The sequence below is a fragment of the Mugil cephalus genome, chromosome 4, assembly GCF_022458985.1.
Source record: "Mugil cephalus isolate CIBA_MC_2020 chromosome 4, CIBA_Mcephalus_1.1, whole genome shotgun sequence".
In the NCBI taxonomy this organism is placed as follows: Eukaryota; Metazoa; Chordata; class Actinopteri; order Mugiliformes; family Mugilidae; genus Mugil; species Mugil cephalus.
Genome location: NC_061773.1, coordinates 7,636,470 through 7,655,587, shown reverse-complemented (window position 1 = coordinate 7,655,587; position 19,118 = coordinate 7,636,470). Strand labels below are relative to the sequence as shown.

The 19,118-nt window shown below is 40.7% G+C and overlaps 1 protein-coding gene across 1 annotated transcript; it reads left to right on the top strand.

Annotated features, from left to right (window-relative positions):
* Positions 1-9,019: 9,019 nt before the first annotated feature.
* Positions 9,020-17,207, top strand: LOC125007049 (migration and invasion inhibitory protein). Its single transcript, XM_047583615.1, has 9 exons — positions 9,020-9,391; positions 10,368-10,549; positions 10,933-11,038; positions 11,114-11,225; positions 11,317-11,396; positions 11,490-11,616; positions 15,974-16,070; positions 16,460-16,567; positions 16,841-17,207. The coding sequence occupies exons 1-9, from the start codon at positions 9,169-9,171 to the stop codon at positions 16,967-16,969; spliced, it is 1,164 nt and encodes a 387-aa protein (XP_047439571.1). The 5' UTR covers positions 9,020-9,168; the 3' UTR covers positions 16,970-17,207.
* Positions 17,208-19,118: the final 1,911 nt, after the last annotated feature.

Sequence of the window (19,118 nt, the reverse complement as noted above, 5' to 3'; positions counted from 1 at the left end):
TCAGGTGCTGTTGCCACTCAAGGCGGGGGAACGAGCAAAATCAGGAATCTTGATGGGATCTAAAAAAAAAAGAGAGTTTGATTCGAAGATGCACTAAAATGTTTACTGCACACATGCAGCATCATTTAATCTGGAGGAGATGTTTGTCAGAAGCCACAGTCATTGAACATGGCTGATGGAGTGCATCACAGAGGGGAGTCGAGAGTTGCAGCCGAGTTAATAATTTATTCATGGCTTTTATTTAGCAGAGAGAAGGTTTCCTCTTGTCTGTTCTTTGTGTTTCTGCAAGAGGGCGAATGATTTATTGCAGTGCTGGTCTTGAGTCTAACGGACAGGGTCACGGACATTGACAGGCTGGTTAAATGTGTGGTTTGCAAAGGTGGAAAATTATTACGTCAAATAGCAATAATGTATTTGTGAATGCTGTTTTGTTTAAACGCTCTGCTCCTGATTTCATGCACACCTGCACTCTTTGGATCATGACTATGTGCACTCTCTAAAGGTTTACTAGTGTGCATTTTAAATGTAGTTTGAAACACATCCCTAACCCACGCTGATTGTAGTTCATTCATCTTCTAGTGACACATGTGAGGGCTGTGTTCTCTATATTATTCCTGCAGGGGAGCACTGAGATGTTCTTTTTACTCACAGAGAGCAGAAAAGGCTGAGAAAGGACATGCAATCAGGCATAAAAGGGTTAGGCCATCTTTCTGCTCCTCTGAACTATGAAGTCATCTCACAAGCACTGAAGAAGATGTAAAGAACTCCTCCTACATCTGCTCCTTAGAGAAAGAAAGAGTCGTTAAATTCATAACATTTATGCTTCAGAATTTGGGAAATTTGAAATCTTTCCTTTTTTGCTCCCCTCAAATCTTCGCTTTGCTGCAGCCTCCAGTCCAGATATTGCATGTTATATACTTGAGTGCAGACTCGATCCTCGGTTTTCCGAAGAGTCTAATTGCGTTTAAGTGGAGAACCTCAAATTCGATTATTGGAGATTTATTTGCTGTGAGGACGTTTGTTCTCACGCAGGCCATAAACAAATACCGGACTGTCTCGGTGATTAGTGGATCTGAAAAACAAGCTTGAAAGCTTTTTAATTAGGCTATTGTTGATGAATGCTACTGTATTTGGTGGAGAAGGCTGAACTCAACTTTGCTAAAAGCTTGTGGCAGAAAATGTGCTCAGAAAAATCACAGAGTAAAAAAGAAGGCAGAAGGATGCTGTTGTTGTCGCAGGTCGACAGTTCATGTATTTTGGAATAAAAATGGACTCAACTAAAAACTGATAAGAAATCACGCGTTACATAATAAGGGCCTAGTGGTACCATGTTTTCTTTGGCTGGAACCGATGCATGTTCTCATTGTAGATGAATTCATTGAAAAGCGCTGAACGCACAGTTGCACGTTTCTACTTCTTCTTCTGGTTTGCAGTGTGACAATGGTAGCAATCATGGATTTACATTCTCCCCTCTATTAATTACGTCCTGTGTTAAATGCTGTTGGATTAGGCCAGCAGTCGGCAAGAGCTTAACCAGCTTAGAATATTGTAGCTTTTAATTGCAACATTTAAAACCACAGAATTTTGAGCAAAAATAAATAAATAAATAAATAAAAATGCTGCGGTGTCTTCATCTTCCATGTGTCTGTTTTTACATGTGCATGTCTGATGTATGTGGATGGTTACCTTAAAGAGGAGCAGGTTGGTGGGGAGAACGGCGTTGGGTCTGTGACAGCCCTACATGACGTTGTTGGCTGCTCTTACACGCTCCTTGTCAGCTTGCTGGCGTTCAGCTAGATTCATCGTCTTCCTTCAGCCTGAAACAAAAGCTGTGATTAACTATGTTCCTCCTCTCTTGATTTAATGCTTGTGTTTAATAGGCCCCTGAGAAGGCACACAGGCCATTAAGCACAGCGCCGACATAAAAGCCCCAAAATGAGGTCCCTCTGCAGACGAACTCTGAGGAACCGAACGTGAAGCAAACCGCATGTTCTCTGTCCTCGTCTCACAAATCAGCATCCATTAGATCACAGAGAGCACAAGTTGAAATACAAGTGTCCAAAACATGGCTCCTTCTGTCTGGTTTATTCGTTCCCCACACAAAGCGTGAGCATGGCAGGGCATAATAGCTTCGGGGATAATGGAAGTGAAAAAAGGCAGTTCTGCAGGCCCTGATTTTCTGCACTGGTGTTGTTTTTCTCTTTCTGTACATCTGTGTTATTTGCATAAGTGCTGTGCTTATGAATCACAATTAACTTGCAACAATATAAAAAAGTATATTAAGGTTGGAACATTTTCCTCCTCTGGACTGTGAATATTATCGGTAGCATGCCGGAGATAGTAATAAGAACAAATACTGTCAAACAGTCGTAAAACTGTCCGGAAATAGTCTTAAAACAATAACACAAGTGGGAGCTGTGAGAGCAGCACGAAGACTTTCTGGTTTAAAATAAACAACTCTAGTATCTGTATTTAAGTGTGTTACCAAAATACATCAAACAGTCCATCTCCAGGCTGATGAAGAAGAAGAATTTAAATAAAAATAAAGTACTGCTATTTATCTCATTATTACTTTTTTATGAATGGTGTAGTTTTTATTCTGTCACATTCAGTGACGATAGTTGCAAGTTTCTAAATTATTTTTTTTTTTTGTTTTTTGAAATACAAAATAAATCCTTGTTTCCTTTCACACTTCTGTGAAAGGAAACAACTGTTCAGGAAAACCAGAAGAGCTACTACTAGCTGGGAGGCTAGGAAGAGCTGACCTCTCCTAAATCATGCTCTTTAGCTGTTATATAGTTATTTATTCAAGCTGATTGTGTTGCTCTTAAAATATTTCTGTATCTAAACGTTCAGATTAAATAAGGATTATGCCATCTTCAAATATTGCATGTTTCTTTAACCAATACCAATTTATTTCAACAGAGTTGTTTATGGTGACAGTTGCTTGGATTTCCTCTCACACTCTATCATCACATCAACGCCACTGCATCAGTTTCTTTGGTCACTGGCAGGTAGTAACAAAAAAAATAAATGAAAAACAGCCTCCTAGCTTTTACTCCCCACCTGTCGGTCATGTCGTAGCAGCTGGGACAGCATTGTGGCAGGTCTAATCCTCCTTATCTTAATGGCATCCAGCACTATCGCTTGAGCGGTATGAGACAATCGACCCGTTTTCCTTTCCTTTATCAGCAAAAAACACTTCCCTCGCCAATCCTTTTGGTCACCCCTTCTGTCAGACCCTCCACTCTCTCTCCGTCAACTGAAATTACAATATCTTCTTGCGCTTTGTCAGAATCTCAGTCTTATTTATGTGGCGATACCTGCTTCTGGGAAAATATTCATAAAAAAACCTTTGTTGGAAGACACTGCTGCTATTGAAAAGGACAAATGCCTTATGTTTTTTTTTAAGGAACAAAACACTCGGTCCCACCCATGCACAATGCACTTCAGATTATGCAGGTCTGATGTGTACCTTGGCTCTGACTTAATTTCCTTTGCTTTCTCATAATCCCACGGCCCGACGGTCACTCTTCAACTGGGGAGTCAAAAGACTTCTCAGATCAGATAAAGAGGCGGAGGTGGCTGCAAGCGGTGGACCATGTGGTGGTGCCACATTTTCTCTTCAAAGCTTCACACAGTGTGGTTTGTACAACCGTGAACTCTGGTTTCCCAGGGCTATTGCTCAACTCAAGACAACTGTCGAAATTATGTTTTAACTGGCATGCTTTTTAAAGTCATGTCCAGCTTCTTTTCCTGCGCGCACAATGAAACTCTGAGACATTTGATTTAAAACAATATTTACTCAGTGGGATCTTGGTTTGAACCGAACAGATCCAACAAGTCGGCGTGAATATAATTTTACGGCTTTGTCTTAATGTGTCCTTCACCCTGTCCTTGAGTCAGAATTGATGGTGGCTGAGCTGCAAGTGACCCTGAAAAACTCAGGAAACAAAAACACTGGAAAATAAGTACTGGTGGATTTAGGTGTGAGCTGATACAAGTCATTCATATGGTAAATGTGTCAGTCATGTGTGGTGTTTTGATGTGTGTTATATGTGTTATATGCACCATGAGGAAGCTAAAATCGTCTATTTTATTTTTGTGCCATTATAGACAATCAACTAACACTAAAAAGCTATTTCCAGTCCTCAAAATGCAGCCAGTTGTGTTTAAAATTGATAATTTACCAACAGAATAAAAATTAATTTTGGTCATCATTCATCATCAACAGCTTTTTCATCTAAACATCTGTAACTGGACAATAAATGCTGAGAACTAATAACAACAATAGCACCGTGCAGCCAATTGCAAGTGGGTATGGATACCAAGTCTCAAATCTCTTATACACGGATGAAATCAAGCTGCACATCAAAGCCTAATGAAACGTTAACTTCACTGATTCCCCTCGCCAGGATTTACAGCGAGGACATCAATACGTCATTTAGACTCAAAAAGTGTGGCCATGCATTGGCCAAGAGGAGAATGGTGATTAGGACTGAAGCAGTGCAGTAACCAGAAGGTTAGTAGGTTAGCAGACACACACAAGCAAAATAACATAGATGTTCCAAAGCTCCACGGGTGCCACAGCTCAATATGTCCAGAGGGTAAGACAGGTGCTGAGAAACCAGCTCAATAAGATCTAAGTCACCAGCCTCTACACCGTTTCTCTTCAGGTTATCTGGTGGAATAGTAGAGACAGATCTGGGCAGAAGGCGAACAAGCTCTTAGTGCCAGATCCATAGTGGAAGAGTGCATGTATGCTACGCCTGAAATAGTCTAATAGCAACGTGTACCAAGTAGGGGTGGAGTGGAACCTGAATACGGCTTTTGGAAAGGCACAAATAACGTGTTTTTTTTTTTTTAACAAATACTTATTTTGAACAAATAGTTTTAAACAAGAAGAACAAGAAAAACATCCTATCAAAAAGCTGCCTTTCTTCATGTGACTGCAGTGAATATTTGTGCGTCTGGCCTGGACTGAGCGACGTTCAGGAGTCTGTATCTGAGGAGGCTCTGACTGGACCAAACACTATCACTATTTTGTGTCACTATTTTTGTTGAATAGATTTCTTTTTACCTTCACCAGGTTGCAGAGGCAACATATAACTTTTGGTAAGTGGAGTTTGTCCAGGAGATTATTCGTTACATTAGTATTGAGACGTTTGTAGTCAGGTTCTCTCATGTGATCATTCGTCTGTTAGGTGCTCAATAATTCAGACTGTTGTCTACTGGTAATGGTAAATGGTAATTGGTCACTTTTATGTAGCGCTTTTCTACCTACTCAAAACGCTTTACAGTCACAGACACATCTACCCATTCGCATGTGACACAATCTGCTGATCGAACCACTAACCAAACTATTAACCAAACCACTAACCAAACCATTAACCAAACCATTAACCAAACCACTAACCAAACCACTAATCAAATCATCTATACAGTCATGTTCTGCCCCTTCATTGCATATGCATCCATAGTTATTATAATGGCTAATTAAAGAATTCTCATTTTTAGAAGTACACGTACATGCAAAAGAAAATAGATTTTTACACCTATTTTGAACACAAATACTTTTTTCCCCTAAACAAATAGAAATACAAATCCTACATGTTTTGCACACTCCTAGTACCGAACATAACCAAGTGGCTGGTAGTGGACAGGAACATCTGCGCCAAATCTGGGTTACATGTCGCTGCGGCCCAGCTGAACACACCACCACTTCAAGTTTTAGACAGGTAGGCAGCTGCTGGCAAACCAACAAGACACAAGAAGCTAAAGAAGCCAGTAGAGATAGATCAGGCGATTCCGGCTGACGGTAACATCAGGGAGAACGAGCATAAAAAGACCGAGAAGTGACAGAGACTGAAGAAACAACTGGAAGCTGGAGGCCACAGTGGCCGTGGTGGTTATAAGAGAGTTAGAGTGTGAACACCAGATTCCAGTTACTACAGCTGAGGTCTCTGCTCAGAAGAGTGCAGCTTGGACATTGTGCAGAAACCAGGTGTCTGGTAGTTGACCTGAGTTAGAGGAAGACCCAGACCAGACTGCCCTACTTGCATGTGGGGAGAGTGAGCGTGGACAGGAAAGAACACAAAAGCATAACATGTTCCTCCTGACCACGTCCAAATGATTTATTATTTTCCAATAATCACACCACCATTCGATTATTTGCAATAAAGACACCAAAAAATCTCAGCTCGTGTGGTCTTCTTGTTGTTCAGCAGGAAAGAAATTTCACATTTTCTTTTGTTTTTGTTTTTGATGTGTCCGTTATCTGTGCCTAATGAACGATGAAGCGTTCTGGCGGCAGGCAGTAATTGCTTGGAGCCCACAGTGGGGGTGTAATTAGATAGACAGGGAGGAGTATATGGCTTCATGACTGGCACTGTTTAATGATAATAGGGTGCAACTCCACACTACTGTGGTCAGCTAATCATACGGGACTGGCCTGGGCAGCTCTCAATGCAAACCAGCCGTGACCAGAATACTGATCAGCAGCTCGCCCACGCAGTTCCACACCATTCGCTCCGTGGGGGACCAGGCATATGATTATGGCTGCGACCCTGCAACATCTGCAACACTGTCATTAGCGCTAGCACGGATGGACAGGTTTAATGTAAATAAGCCATCACCATCAGGCCAGCAGAAGACGGATACATACAGGTTGTACTTCAACAGCAAAACTAGAAATGAAAATTATCCCTGTGTGCAGAAATAAAGTCAGATCAAATACCTTCAACTCACAGGAGGGGAGTGACATGAACAGAATGCGCCATTGAAACTTCAGGTACAATATTAAAACCCTGCAGCGCACCAGTTCCCTTGTTGTTTGTCCTGTCACCCTAGAAGAGTGGATAGAAGAGAGGATATTAACACTTTCTGACTGAAAAAAGTCTTGTGAAGTCTCCTGCAGCAAGTAGTGAAGTACATGAGTATTGGACACCGTAGATTGCTTGAAGCACAAATAATGTCCTGTAGTGTCAGTTGAATGTGAAATAAATTGTTTACCTATTTTTTTTTTAACTGATCCTCTATGAGTGTATTGTAAATAGGTAGAAACATTGGTTAATCCAGGTTTGTGTTGACCATACACACCAAACAGCTTCTTTATTGGATGACAACATCTGATGTCTCATGTAACTGTGCATTTAGTGGCTGTTTTTGTTTCTTTTGTTTTTTTGTTTTTTTGCCAGAGATCAAATACAGTGCAACTACTTAATGCACTGTTACACAAGCTTATCATCCTGAGGTGGTGGTGAGTGGTAGTGCTGCGTCATATTGAAATGTGTTGAAATATTCTTTCCTAGCTGTTTTTCAAAAGACAGTGTTTTTCCCCCTTTGAGATTTATTGCAGCATTTAATGCACAAAACTATGTAAATAAATAAATAAATAAATAAAATAAAATAAAAAATAAAAAAACTTCTCCATATAATGCAGTAGGCTACTACTGGAAATAAATATGTGGTTAAAGGAGGACCTCTCTGTCAGTGTCAGTGAAAAGTGGAGATGAAGATGAAGATGTTCAGGTTTGGGATCTTTCTCGTGTGACCTGTTTCCTCCCTACCGACGTGAAGGATGCCAGACTTAGAAGTGGATTGGGAGTTTTCCGGCCGTGGGTAGACACAGTTGCATTTATCTTCTGATGGTTTAGGAGTTATCATTAACTGAGTTTCTCCATGCATAAATCTGCGCTTTTTAATCTTTTATTGCGAGCTTTTGAAGATTTGAACATAAACTGATCACGAAAAGAATGAGCTTCAGTTGCGACTGTATGACGTTTCATTGTTTTGTTCTGGCACCTCTTGTAGTGCTCTGTGTAGGAGTTTCCTCTAAACAGTCTGCCTTTCTTTTATACCTAATACGGTTTGCATGGGAGTATTTTTGTCCTTGTTTTCTTTGAAGCTCTGGTGATACTGTTTAAGTTCAAGTAGGAGGCTTTGAAGGTTTGTTATCGTGTTTTTTTCCCTTTGGGATTTATTGCAGCATTTAATCTTTTTGTGTAATTTATAAACTATATTTTGCCAGGTTTGTGATTTTCATCTGTTCCTTGGAACATATTTGTGAAGGGCTTAATAAATTAGTTTGAAAAGTCAAGATATAGATAGTACAGAAGAGTGTGGTCTATATTATTCATAGTGCTTCAGTCTGTCAATTAGCAATGGAGAGTTACATACATAAGGGAGAGTACATTTACTCAAAAACATAAATATACACAAGGCTTCACTCACTCTAACCTTTTTTTACAGGACTTCACTTTCAACATTAAAGGAAGAGGCAGTACAGATTTTATTTAAATTTGTTGTTGTTATGATCAATAAATTAAAACTTGTTATGATCAATAAATTGTCTGTTATTATGTGCATTGCACTTAGTTGCAAAGTTGTAAATGTAGGACTAACTCAAAAAATGTGTAAAGAAAAAATCTTGTTTTGGGGAATCTTTTATGGCAAAGATAAATGTGCACAGTGTAATGTCATTCTGTTGGAACTGAGAAGCAAGAGAAATATATATATTTGTACAACCAGCTCATGACATAATGAGGAATGCAAAGCTCGATTAAATGCCAAAGAAAAGGTTATGTTTATTCATGACAAAAACAAGAAATGAAAGCATGAGCGGGGAGAAATGAGCCACTTATCTACGCCCAACCCTCAGTCTCATGCAGGTGTGCTCAATCACTCAATGAACGGCACCAGCAACACAGAATCCTGGACGACAAGACAGGTGAACAGGCAAAACAAATACTGTGACACATTATATTATATAGATATCTTTTGACACTGTAACCAGCACGCAACGGAGTTTTCTTATATATTCTTCAACCATCATTATGAACTAATCAGTGTCATTTGTACTTGTACGATACAGTCGCATCGGTAATTAAAAGTACACAGCGCCACCCGATGGTCAGCACTCTGTACTGTAGCTCAAATAAAACGGGTGCCTGTCACTTTAAGAAAATCTGAAGAAGCTTGCAATGCATTGTGGGTACAAGGTTCACAGCCAATGAAATTACTTCTGTCGATGCGTCGTCATGGAGCTAATGGCGGAGACTGTTTTGAACCATATACATGGTTTTGAAGCACAAAAGAACCTGAAACTTCCCGTGTTTGTCTCACCTTCAGATACAAGACTTTAATTTTAATTGCATGTATTTTTGAAAAATGTCCGTGGATCGTTTGGACGTTTTGCGAGAGCGTAACAAACACTTAATGAACCAGTTGATGGTGCAGAAACAGAAACTTGAGCGGCTGAGTAGCTGCACCGAGAACCGCAAGAGGGAAACAGAAGATGAAGTAGAGGAGACTGGGGAGATGGTGACTCTGACCGACGCAGACCGCGGTCCTGCCAGGGCAGCCCTCTCCAAATCCACCGGGAGATTTACCGGTAACTAAATGGCTTGTTTACGCGAGGCCAGCAGCACGAGATAAGTCTGCAGATATCATCTCAGTTAGCTACAAAACAAGACGGGTGTGTTCGTCCAAACATGTCTTCATTTATTTTTTTTTTTGTTTTTAAAACTCTGCACTAAAGAACGCAGCTACAATGCGATATTGTTCACCAAATCACAATGAAGGCATACTTTTTATACTTGGATGAAGTTGCTCATCCACGTTCAACTCCTTTATACACCTGAGTATAACATTAAACTCAAAAAATGCAGTGAATGCGGAGCTGGGGTCATATAATAAAATTATAGATGGAAAGCTACAGAAGCTACTGTAATGTTATACATCCAGTCAGAATAATCTTACATTGTTGCTGCAGCACTGCAACCCAGTTACATGCTGCTGACACGTAACTGTGTAATTGGTCTGAGGTTGTTGAAGTGGGCGGAGCAAACTGCCACATGAAGCTTATCAGTGAAGCCATGAAAGAGTTTACCAGCTAAACAATAAGTTAGAAGTTATTTTGTCAGCGCCTCTTTCAAGGGAAAAATAAATAAATAAAATTACAGTCAATTGTCAATGTCATTTTATTTAGAAATGGCCAGGGTCTGGGCCTGCCTACTGCCCACTGATCAGGCATAACATTATGACCACTCACAATTGAAGTGGATAACACTGACCATCTTGTGACAATTCAATGTCGATTCAACTGACCAGAATGAGTAAGTGGCTTTAATGGGACGTGTGGCTGCAGGAGATCTGAAAGATAAGGTGGAGCTAGACCATTTAGTGATTTTATGCAAAGACTAAAATCTAATCCTAAAATAGGTGATTACCAGGGCAACAAAGGCACTTGCAGGCTTATTAAACATTTACCACAAAGTAATACATTTCAGCTGATGTCAACCTAATCTTTTAAGTTGGAGTGATCTGTTTCTGCTATTACCCTTTAACTTTGCATATTGTATAATCAGACTTTCAGGCGACTATTTCCACACCCGCTTTGACCTCGAAATACAGAACAGGAACTGCTGAACGCGGAACGCCTTCAGACTTCTTCAAAGGCAGCCACACACATCCTCACGTTGACAACAGACTGCAGGACACAAGGCCATTCAACCCCAAGGCCTGCCTAGTAAATCACAGCAAAGGACAGGTAAGCAAAGGAACATCAGCCCTTTTCCCTAAATCTCCGTTACCGTATCTCATAAAGTAAAGTAAATAAGAGGGCAGGTGGGCTCCTTACATTCATCTCAGCCACATTGTTATGTTAAGAGAAACAAAAAGATTATTCGTCTGCCTTAGAAAATTTTCAGCATAATCTTTGAAGCAGATACGTTAAGGATGTTTCCCAATTCCCAATTTACTATTCATAGTTCTCACAGCCATTAAGGAAGTATAAGACCTTATTCAGGGGAATAAATTTTGTGCTGACATTGCAGTGCTCTGAAAAAAGCCTTGACCTTTAAATGATTTCACCACATGGTATGTGAGAAGACACGGCTCTTTCCAAATTAATTTGTTTTTGCTCTTTTACAGAGGGAAGTGCACAATCGAGTCACATTTCAGTCTGATGACTGTGAAGATGCACTGACCTCTGACAGGCATCGATTGCCACCCTTACTGGGATATGACTGGATAGCAGGTACGTCTTAATAGTCCGTATGACAAACATAATTATCAAACAAACTTAACAGTTGATGTTTTATTTTCCTGTTAGGTGTTCTTGATACCGAAGACTCCTTGGTAGAGCGCTCTGATGAGTTCTTCAATGATCTATACATGTTTCGATCTTTAAATAAAGATGAGTGTGTCCACAGCACACAAGCAGAGTGAGTGCACTTGTGAATGATACCATGTTTCAAGTCTTCAAGTGACTTACTATGGCCTCATTAAATGACAATTAGTTGACTCTCCTCATAGATTTTCTGAGGAGCACCATCCAGTCCCCACACTGCTAACGGACAAGGATGACCCAGAGACTGACACGGACACTCATCAATGTGAGAGTGGTCATTTGTTTGAACAAGCCACTCACATTTTTCTTTCGTCCCAGATGAAATAACACTTGTCTCTGCTTGCTCACTTTGTCCCAGGCACATTTTCTTACAGAATTAACAGCAGACTGTTTGCCGTCCCGCTTCATTCTCGGGAGTGCTGTCCTGTGTGCAAAAGGCACAAATCCTCCCACCCTCACTCGACTGCTGAACCAGCTCTCATCAGGTACTGATGATATCCACTTAACTACATTTTGAAACCACTGAAACAAGGATGAAAGACATTCTAATTTTTTTGTAATTTGACATGCTCTCATGTAAATGTAGGAATCAGCTGAGATCTAGGTCTGGGTTATTTTGTTCTGTCCAATCTTTTTTTTTTAAATTTACTTAGATATCATCATTTTGTGAAAAATGACAGATATGGTAAATTTGATCCTTTATATTGAAAGGTTATATCAGGTTGCAAGGCAGCGTGTGGTGCCTTTGTGTTTTACATTGAAATCTGTTATAGCTTCCAATAATAATAGTAATAGTCTAATTGGATTCACTCCTGTTTTGTGAAAAGTATTTGCTAGAAGTTATCTTGTTTTATAAATACTAATGGATTATCTCGTCATGTAACCATTTGCATTGTTAGCCTCTTGTATGGTCACTTAGACAAAATCGGGTGTCTTTGGTCCAAAATGTTACTGTTTGATGAGATATATAGTATCTATATATGTGTGTGACATCTTTACTGTAAGAGTTAAAAAATCACGAAATAACGTAATAACAGCTTTGCACATAATGTAATAATGTACTAACATTACATTATGAGTCTTTCTGGTGTCGCACATAATGTAATAACAGCTCATAATATAATAATGGCTCTTCTTGTGAGAAAACCTCTGCATTATCATAAGGCAACAGTTTTATACAGCGCTTTATCAAAGACACTTGACATTGGATACATTTTTCATTTGCTCACCCTGGTCCATAAAAGTCATGAACAGAACCGGTGACAAAGGGCAGCCCTGGTGGAATCCAACTCTCACCGGGAACAGGTCCGGCTTACTACATGCTCCTTTCCTACAGGGACTGAATGGCCCTTAGCCAGCGGCCATCCACCCCAAACTCTCGGAGAACTCCTACAGGATGCTTCTGGGAACATGTTCATAAGTCTTCTAAAAATCCAAAAAACACATGTGGATGGTTCCATGTCTGGAACAAACAATGCATTGTTCCTCCTCAATTTGAGGTTCAAAGGTCATAGAGCCATTCCTTCCACCGCTCAACAATAGCCCTAGTTAATGTCAGTAGCTTCCTGTCCCCACTGAAAACGGTGGGGTTTGCCAGAACTTTTTCAGAGCGATAGACGATAGACTTCTTCCGTAGCCTCACCGAACTCCTCCCACACCTGAGTTTTTGCCTTGGCGACTACCCTTGCCACGGTACACTTAGCCATCCAGTACCCACCAGCTGCTTCTGGAGACCCGCAGAGCAAACATGCCCTGTAGGCCTCCTTCTTCAGCCTGATGGCTCTCTTCACCTTTGGGGTCTGCTGGTGGATTCAGCGTTTATCGCCTCACCTCACAACAACCACCTCGACAATGGTGGAGCAGAACACGGCCTGTTTGGACTCAATGCCCCCCACTGCTCCTGGGAAGTGGTTGAAGCTCTGTCGGAGGTGGGAGTACAAGACCATCTTGACAGGTTCTTCCACGATACATTCCCAGCAGACTCTAACTATACATCTGCTGCCTGCCATCTGATCAAACTCACTACCAGGTGGTGATCTTCACCCAAGTGTCCAGAATAGGAGTTAGACCGACTGTGACTCGCACAGAAGTCCAATAACTGAACACCGCTCGGGTTCAGATCAGGCAGGCCGTTCCTCCCAATCACTCCAGGTCGTGCTGTCATTTCCCATGTGAGCATTAAAGTGCGCGAGCAGGACAGTGGAGTCCCCAGTCATGGCGCTATCCAGTCGGGCCGCAATCCAGGGTCTCCAAAAAGGGTGGGTACTCAAGTGCATACGCATAAGCGCAAACAACAGTCAGGACCCATTCCCTGAACTGCAGGGAAGCAACCCTTTTTGTCCACCCGGGAGAACCCCAACATGCAAGCAGAGAGTCTGAGGGCAAGCACAAAAGCCCAGCGCTCCACCTGTCATGTGGTGCAACTCTAGCTAAGAAGAGGGTCCAACCCCTCTTAAGGACTTGGGCTCCAGAGGAAAAACGCTATTTGTCAAGGTAAGGCCGACTATATCTAGTCAATAGTGCTCGACCTCCTTCACAAGCTCCGGCTCCTTCCCTGCCAGACAGGTGACATTCCATGTTCCAAGAGCCAGCTTCCATAACCCAGGATCAGACCGCCAAGGCCTCCATCTTGGTCTTCTGCTTGATCGACAATGCACCAGATCCTTCATGCTCCTGTGGGTGGTGAGCCCACAGGGAGACGAGCCCGTGCATCCAGTTCAGGCTGGGCCCGGCCGGACCCCATGAGCGAAGGCCCAGCCCCCAGCAACCAGCCACTCGCCGATGAGCGCCACCCCCAGGGCTGGCTTCTAGGTGGGGCTCTGGTAACAGTTCAGGCTGGGTACACGGACTCTTGTTCTTCTTCTCTATTCAGGGTCTCCAGAAAAGTTCTTTGTCTGACCCTTCGGGGTAGGGGGCACAATGCCCCCTGCTGTTTGTTATTGAAGTTCTATAATGTCAGTGTTGAATGGATTCCTTTTGAGATCTGTTTTTGCTTGTGTGTGAGGATGGGTGGTTGGATGGGACTGGGTTAAATGGTAATGGTAACAAAAATGATTAATTGTTATTTTAGTATTGAAATTAGTGTTTATAATTTTAATGTTCATGTAAATGTTGAAATAGAAATGTGTTTTTCACTGACATGAGGTCCACCCTGTTACTTCTGTGTTTATATAACAAGGAAGGAAATAGTGCTAACTTATAATTGTGTCCTGCATTTATTGTAACAAAAACAATGCTCTTTTAAGATAAATGAACTGCAGTCCCCCTCCTTTCCTTCTCCTGCCGACTTTTGAGTTGGTTACTGTCGTGCCACCTATGTACAAATTATAGTCAAACACAGACCTCTTCCCCTAGTGCATTTTCGTTTTCGGTATGTGCTTATCTTCCTTGTAGCATCAGACAGACAGAGAGACAGAGGTGAAAGCGTTTCCTTTCACCCCTGCCCAGGAATCACAGAGGTAAAAATGATTATAATGCAACACTTTTCTCACAATAAGAGCCATTACATTATGAGCTGTTATTATATTTGGAGCGGCACCAGTAAGGCTGATAATTTAATAAGTTATTACAGTATTGCACTATGCACAAAGCTGTTATTACGTTATGATCTCATGTTTTTTTTCATATCATTATTGTGCTGCTGCGTGCTCCTGCTGCTGCTGTTTGTGGGGTTTGTGTGTGACATTTACTGGCGCGCGATAGATGATCTTATCAAATCGCACTCGTAGCCAAAACAACAACAGAGTGTAGCTAGTGTGGCTAACAGGTTGCTTGCTACCTAAAATTAGTCTGGGCTAAAAAAAAAAAATTGGATGATGTGGGCTATTGGATATCAGCCAAAAATAAATTCAAGATTCAAGATCACTTTATTGATCCCCACAGGGAAATTGTTTTGTCCAAGTCTCAGTCTCAAGCAAACAGAGAACATTAATGTGACAAGACATAGACATAAGAGTAAGGAATCAAGGAGAAAAAATAGAATAAGATAAAAAATAAAAAACTAGTGTAGTGTAAGAATAAGGTAGTAATTACAAGAAAATATTCTAAAAATATACAGCCAATCTACCATCACAGACATGAGATATATATATATATGTACATTTTAAGTGTCTCAGTCCGGATGCAAAGTGTCTCAGTGTTTGTTAAATTAAATTTCTACAAAGTAATGTGCCTTGTATGCAGATACAGATGCGCAACCGACAGTGAAATCACCCAAGCCATTAGCTGTTAGTCTGCTAACAGCTGTTAATATCGGACATCCTCAGTTTTATTACATTGAAGTTATTACAGTATGAGTCATTATCAATATTTGTACTTTTAACTGAGAATTCATTGCAGATTGTTCATGAAACTCATGCAGCTCAAAGCCACTGTTGGCATGTCAGAAAATGCGACACTTCTTCATAACCATCAGAACAATCACTAATCTTTGACCACATAACATTTCATAAATAACTATGTGTATGTGTATGTGTTTTTTTTTTGTTTTTTTTTTTGTCATTATTAGGATTAAAATTCATCATAAGTTGTTTCTATCAATGAGGGCCCAGGAGATTGATATGGATAAAATCTGTTTTCACTGTGGTAATTTCAGGTGTTATCCAGGTTATAAAGAGTTAACAGGTTATGTCCAGTTTTCTAGAAATCCAGTTGAGATATTGATGTTTGCATCAATTGATGCACCATAATGTGACAGTATAGGTCTGTCCTGTTTAACACAACCAGAGACATTAGAGACGTTCATTTGTATGAACAGCATTACAAAATATATGATGTCGGGAACATTTTTATCACCCAAGAGCACATTTCTGTAGAGTTCTTACTCTGTTTTCTGTTTCTAAGGGTCAGCATTCCTCTTGCCAACATTTTGCCACCTCACAAGTACAAAGCTCATCGGCGATGCAGCTTTAACCCTTCTGACAGTTTGGGGTTACCATCGGTGAGTAACAGATGAAGTCAAATGACCTTAAACCATCTGATTGATGACCCCCTTGTCTCACAGCAGTAGGGTTCTGGGTTTCCACTTACTGGCTAGCTGTTATCTTAGAGAATGGAGTTTGCATGTTTTCTACTTGCCTGCTTCAGTTTGAGCGGTGGTTCTTAATTGCCTGTAGGTGTGGATGTCATTATCTGTCTTTGTGTCGGTTCTGTAATTGACCGACTCCCTGTCCAGGATGGACTCCACCACTGACGCACTCTCCTTCTAAAAGTATAAATGGGTATAGCTAATGGGCCATGCAATTTTCCATCTGTGAATTTTTGACATTTTAGGTGCATATTTATATGTAAATTGTCATCATCTTCATGTATGTCTTTGTTCCTGTCCAGCACTGTCTCTCAGGCTGGTCAAACTCAGGTCAGGGCATCCTGACACCAACCAGCAGCCTTGATCTACGGAGCAGTCTCAACACAAAGAGCGTCAACGACGAACTGGAGGTGGGACGCTGACAACTTATGTGTTCATAGAGGCTGTAGTTTACCCTTTATACACATGGCAGGTATTTAGGAAACCCTGTGAAGGTGACTAATTTAACCCATTGTCATGACTTTAACTGTGACATTATAATGATGGAAGCAGCCATCACACTTAGTGCCCGCTAAGTGTACTGATAAACTGTATATAAAGCTACACTAGTCTCTACTATCAACATACTTTTGGAGAGACCAGCACATGGCACAGATAAAACAATGGTTTTATTTATTTTTCAGGATCTGTCTGGGCTCAAAGTGTCTGGTAACCGTGACCAGATTTCAGATGTGTCTCGCTTGGCTCGACACAACTTTCACCACTTCTCTCCGAAAAGAAAACTGGGAAGCACATCTTATCCTGTTTGCTGACAAACCATCAAAGTCTGTTTTTAAGTGATCACTGTAGTTCCAAAAAAAGATTTTGCTTCCGTATCTATTTGATCGTGTTAGATTGTCGAGTGCATCAGAAGTTGTAAGTGCCTGATCTGAACTAGAGTAACATGAGGTAATTAAGGAATGAGTAACAGAAGGAGACGCTCATGTTGTATTTTGTTAACGTGAGTAAAATAATTCTATTTTAATAAAGTTTTAATAATTGACGCATTAATATCGACAATAGTTACTTTCTTTCCTCTGAACTAAAGTCGGAACGGATTTAGACGTTGCATGTGACACTTGTGGGCATGAAGCAAGATATCAGTGTTGCATCACAGTGGAAAGGGGCCACATTTAACACATGAATTGTTTAAGACTTACACAGTGAAGGTACAAAAATACATTTTGCAAGTTGCGACATTGGGGAAGTCATTTTGAATCATCCGTCTCTACCAGGCAGCAGTTTGTATTCCCTTCTCCTGCTGTTAGCTTTGGCTCCTGGTTCTTACATACTTCTGTTTTTAACTTCCTTCACTACTTCGTACTAGAAGCAGGGGCCGACGTACTGTACACAAGCTGCTTTTCACAGGAAACCACAGCCACCTATATTTAATGTCACATACTGTTGCGATCCCACCTATGACTCTATTTTCTTTCCAGTTTATGTCTCGTGGACCAACATATTTGAATACATTAGATGGTATAGATGAAATGTACCGTGGTGAAAAGAAAGTAAATGTGAAGTTCAAAGATGTTTTTAAGTTGGGATTTAACCAGGAACACATTTATCAGTAGTAGCACTTTGGAGATTGTATCAGAAAACATTTCAAAGGACTGCTGATAGGCATCTTAGGGCTGGTGTGTTCTGTATGAAATGTGGCTTTGTGCAACTGTAGTTGTTTTTAGTGTGAACAGGCAAATTATGAAAGCAAAGCCTGTGTCGTATCTTCAAATCATACATTTTGCGTGTTTGTTCATGACGCTCTTATTTTTGGCAGAAAGACTTTATGATAATATCGGAGTGGAATTCAACTTCCTGACAAATCTGTATCACTACAACACTGTTACAGCTCTGTAGATTTCTTATTAGATGCCTCACTTTTCCGAGACAAGCGTTAGTATTTAGCTCAAACTGTCTTTCAAAGTATTGCAGTAATTTTTGGTTTGGAAATAATGGAAATAAAAAGGAACTGAACTGAGCCCAACAACATGATGCCGCGTACGTCTTCGTTGCTGTGTGGCAACGCTAGCACAGACGCACTTTCATTCAAAAAGTCTGGTCTGTGTTTCCATCTGACATAATGAGAATAAAAAGCTCCTTCACTCCTGACTCAAAGGAGTTTCAAGTCTCATATAAAAACGATCACGCTGTACTTTTGGAAATTACTCATCAGTACAGTGTAAAAAAAAAAAAATCTGTGCACTAACACGTGAATGTCAGCGAAATGAAAAAAAAAAAAAGAAATTCCTCCAAAACAAGTTTTATGCGTACTGGTCACTTTTGACACTGTAGCATCAAACTTGGGTGAAAACTGAACACGTGACACTTGGAAAAGCTCAGTATGAAAAGTGAAGTAACTATAACCAAAATAAATAAATCAGTAAATGAATAAAAAAAAGTAACACGTTAAGAGACAACTGTGCTACTACTGCTTTATTTGACTACCAGAGAAATGTTGACGATGTGGGAGGGGAAACTTTATTGTGAAATGTCAACTTCTCACACAGGAACAAACAGAGAGATATAGGGGCATTAAACTTGGCACGTTGTGTATCCCATCCAAAGGCATGTTCTAACTGCGGCCGAGCAGCAAAGAGGCCGTGTAATGAATTCTTTTTTAGGCTATGCTCCTGTCTCCATGGGAAGATGAAGATGATGTGAGGGAGAGCTCCACCTGTATTTCAGGTCAAATGTGGATTCTGTATATGTTTCAAAACGGCCTTTATTATGTGACTGTGAGGTGCAATAGCCTGCTATGGTATAGCAATCTATTTCCAGGCATCATTGGGTTAATAGCCACCAGTGGCCTGTCTGAGATTGGAGTGTTCTGCAGCGTGTAAATAAGAACAGAAAGTCTAAGTGAGTCCACTTCCTGTTATGTTAGTGACTAAGTTTTTTCCTAAAAAAAATGTCAGCACTCTG